The sequence below is a fragment of the Lactuca sativa genome, chromosome 2 (assembly GCF_002870075.4).
Source record: "Lactuca sativa cultivar Salinas chromosome 2, Lsat_Salinas_v11, whole genome shotgun sequence".
NCBI lineage: Eukaryota > Viridiplantae > Streptophyta > Magnoliopsida > Asterales > Asteraceae > Lactuca > Lactuca sativa.
In genome coordinates this window covers 227,842,338-227,846,263 of record NC_056624.2, presented here as the reverse complement: position 1 = coordinate 227,846,263, position 3,926 = coordinate 227,842,338, and the positions used below count along the sequence as shown (strand labels likewise).

Here is a 3,926-nt window from a genome sequence, read left to right as displayed (position 1 = left end):
TTACGAATGGATCAAATTCAGGGGGAATTGGGTAGGTAGATGGGTGGAATGGAGTTGCTTCCCATTCTAAGAAAAAAAAAATCTATCTTCTTTGTTTCTTGTAACTATGCTTTTTTATTTTTTCTTGATTCTCTATTTGTTTCTATTCCTTCCTCTCCGTTTGCTTCTTGCTTTTGGTTGGGTTTTTGATATATTAATATATTTGCTGGCTTCCAAAAAAAATAACATAAAAGGAATTTGAAGAGCCCACCGATTAAAATTTTGGAAAGCCCATAGACTAAAAATACTAGGGATCTAAACGAATATTCTTTGTTATAAAAAAAAAAGGAAAGGACTCTCGGATCTCCATTCTCCAAGAAGGGCCCATCAAAATCAAATTCAAAAATCTTCGCAGACGAGGAGAAACGTTTTGCGCAAGAAAGAAGATCCTGTCCACCGATCCTACCAACGGTCCAGATTAACTCGTCCCGTCCTTTAATACGCCCAACTTCGAACTTGAACTTCTAAGTTCGAACTCATCGTTACATTCACAAAGTCTCTCTGCTTTCTCATTTTCTGTCAACAGAGCAAAATGGCGACGATCAAGGCTGTTAAAGCTCGTCAGATATTCGACAGCCGTGGTAATCCTACAGTTGAAGTAAGCTCGTACTTCTTTTTCTCGATGCGTTTTCTTTTTGTATATCGTCGTCCCTTTAGTTGTAAGTTATGTATGATGTACATTCGATTCATCAAAAAATGCCGGACGTAGATCATCCGTAGGGTGATAGGATTTGATAGGTAGATCAAAATGTATATCCACCTAGTAGCAACGAGTGATTGAAATACCAAAACTTGATTGACTCGTCTGATGTTAGATATTGATCACCGTGTTTTGTTCTATCTATGCTGTTTATCTACTTAGTAATATAGATCGATTAAAACCGCCTGAAGTAGATTATTCACTGGATCAGTGTTATTCGTCCTATCCTTATTGTATATCCACTTCATGCATCGTTCGACTAAGAATGAATGAAGTTTACGCCATGTGGTGTATATACTTCATATGATCTGTTTAAAAAATCCAGTAGTATATTGACTCCTTGGATGTTTGTTATAAGATCTGGAAACTGCCCGAATGATTTGTATGTTTGATTTTGATGTTACCGAGTATCAGGATCATTGGCTGTTTTAATAATGTTGTATTGTAGTTGACGTTGGTATTGTTAAACCAAACCAATTGGGAACTGAAATTAATAATTTCAGGTTGATGTTACGCTCTCTGATGGAACATTGGCCAGAGCTGCAGTACCCAGTGGTGCTTCAACAGGTATGATACACAAACATACTTTCCTACAAATTCTTTTATTACAATCATGGATGTTTTGACTTATAGCTTATAACTGGTTTATCTTTTCATTTTGTATTCACAGGTATATATGAAGCCCTAGAGTTAAGAGATGGAGGTTCTGACTATCTAGGAAAAGGTGTCTTGAAGGTTTGTAAAACTCCTGTTCCTAAACGCCTTTGTTCTTCTTATGATTTTATTCCCTAATAAGTAATAATCCCCACTAAACTAAACTTTACATGTTATTATTGACTGGTCAGGCTGTGGAGAATGTCAACTCAATAATCGGACCTGCCTTAATTGGAAAGGTATGTTCTCTTCATCTGTTTCTCACATTTTGTATTAGCTTCTACCTTCATTTCGTATATGATTCTATGTCAAAATGCACCACAGGACCCTTCAGAGCAAACAAAAATTGACAACTTGATGGTTCAAGAACTTGATGGAACTGTAAACGAATGGGGTTGGTGCAAACAGAAGGTATCACAATTCATTATTCAATTCAGTTATTAATCAAAAAAAAAAGTTTCAAACTCTTAACATTTTAATCCCTGTCTTCCAGCTTGGAGCAAATGCTATACTAGCAGTCTCACTTGCTGTGTGTAAAGCAGGAGCTTCAGTCAAAAAAATCCCTCTCTATAAGGTACAACACACATCGTCTTTCTGTCTGTTTGATATGAATTTGTACAAGTTTTTTGACTTATTTTTGGTCTTAATAAATAATACACACACACAGCACATTGCAAACCTTGCTGGAAACAAGACCTTGGTGCTGCCTGTACCAGCATTCAACGTGATAAATGGAGGTTCACATGCAGGCAACAAGCTTGCAATGCAGGAGTTCATGATTCTCCCTGTTGGTGCTTCTTCTTTCAAGGAAGCCATGAAAATGGGCGTGGAAGTATATCATAACTTAAAGTCTGTGATCAAAAAGAAATATGGTCAGGATGCCACAAACGTTGGTGATGAAGGTGGCTTTGCTCCCAACATCCAGGTCAGCAGTTTTACTTTAATAAATTATATTTATATCACCAACGTAAATAAACTTATGTGTTGTTGTCATTCTTTATACAGGAGAACAAAGAAGGTCTTGAGCTCTTGAAGACTGCAATAGCAAAAGCTGGATATACTGGAAAAGTAAACTTTCATATTTTAAAATAAAAAATATGTTGTATTGTTTCTGAAAAAAAAAAAGAGATTAATTCCAAAAATTCCAGGTTGTTATTGGAATGGATGTTGCTGCGTCTGAGTTCTATGAAGACAAGGGCAAAACCTATGATTTGAACTTTAAGGAAGAGGTAAGAATGAATTATTGGATTAAGTGTTAATTAATAACTAAAAGTGGGTTTGTGTTATTGTAGAACAACGATGGATCTGAGAAGATATCAGGGGACAGTTTGAAGAACGTGTACAAGTCATTTGTGGGCGACTACCCGATTGTATCCATTGAGGATCCGTTTGATCAAGATGACTGGGAACATTATGCAAAGATGACATCAGAAATTGGTGAACAGGTTCAGATTGTTGGTGATGATCTTCTCGTGACAAATCCCAAGCGTGTAGAGAAAGCAATCAGAGAGAAGAGTTGCAATGCCCTTCTTCTTAAGGTATTACTATTAGGTTATCTTCCTTCATGCATGCATATAAATAATAACAGGGGGATTTTGGATTTATTTTATTTTAGGTGAACCAAATTGGATCGGTTACAGAAAGCATTGAGGCAGTGAGAATGTCGAAGCGTGCTGGATGGGGTGTGATGGCCAGCCATAGAAGTGGTGAAACAGAGGATACTTTTATTGCGGATCTTTCAGTTGGCTTGTCAACGGTAATAATATTAATTATTATTTTTACCAGATTTTATAAATGATTTATTATGGGAGTTTGTGTGTGAACACAGGGTCAGATTAAAACTGGAGCTCCTTGTCGTTCAGAACGACTTGCGAAGTACAACCAGGTAATCAAATTAATTACTAGTAATATTTATGTAAATGAGTTAGTTGAATAAATTTATAATTTTAATTTGAAAACTGAAGCTTCTGAGGATAGAAGAAGAGTTGGGAGCAGCAGCAGTGTATGCAGGAGCAAAATTCCGTGCACCAGTTGAGCCTTATTAAATCAAACTACTAAATTCAGGGAACTTACTCTGCTTTTGTTTAATCATCTTAAGTTTATTTATATGCTTTTGAACAATATTTACTAAGAAACCCAAACCAACGTTTGCTTTTAGATTGGGTTTCTTACTTTTCCAAGTTTTCTTTATTATTCTTAAGTCCACTTAACTTGGGTTGAATCACTCTAGACTGAGAGAAACCAGACCATTCAATAGGCCTAATGTTGTTCCACCCACAAATTAATTGCTTTTGCTTGTAATTTTTAAATTAAATTGCTTTTGCTTGTATTTGGTTTGAATGATTTTATGGATCGTAATAAACCATATATACATCAGACAGTTGCTTATAAAAAACATCATTGGCTACCAACTTCACTATTAGATTTGGATTTAATCTACAACAATTTATGTGAGCCTTGAATATACTCTTTCGTTTTGACAAAAATATAAATATAAATATTATATTAATTTAGAATAATTCTAAGTTTTACA

General features: G+C 35.4%; 1 protein-coding gene across 1 annotated transcript; it reads left to right on the top strand.

The window, feature by feature from the left end:
• Positions 1 to 378: 378 nt before the first annotated feature.
• On the top strand, positions 379 to 3,722 carry LOC111903259 (enolase). Its single transcript, XM_023899042.2, has 13 exons — positions 379 to 637; positions 1,243 to 1,306; positions 1,410 to 1,474; positions 1,585 to 1,632; positions 1,718 to 1,804; positions 1,887 to 1,967; positions 2,061 to 2,318; positions 2,399 to 2,461; positions 2,542 to 2,622; positions 2,686 to 2,931; positions 3,009 to 3,149; positions 3,222 to 3,278; positions 3,358 to 3,722. The coding sequence occupies exons 1-13, from the start codon at positions 572 to 574 to the stop codon at positions 3,436 to 3,438; spliced, it is 1,338 nt and encodes a 445-aa protein (XP_023754810.1). The 5' UTR covers positions 379 to 571; the 3' UTR covers positions 3,439 to 3,722.
• The last annotated feature ends 204 nt before the right edge of the window (positions 3,723 to 3,926 follow it).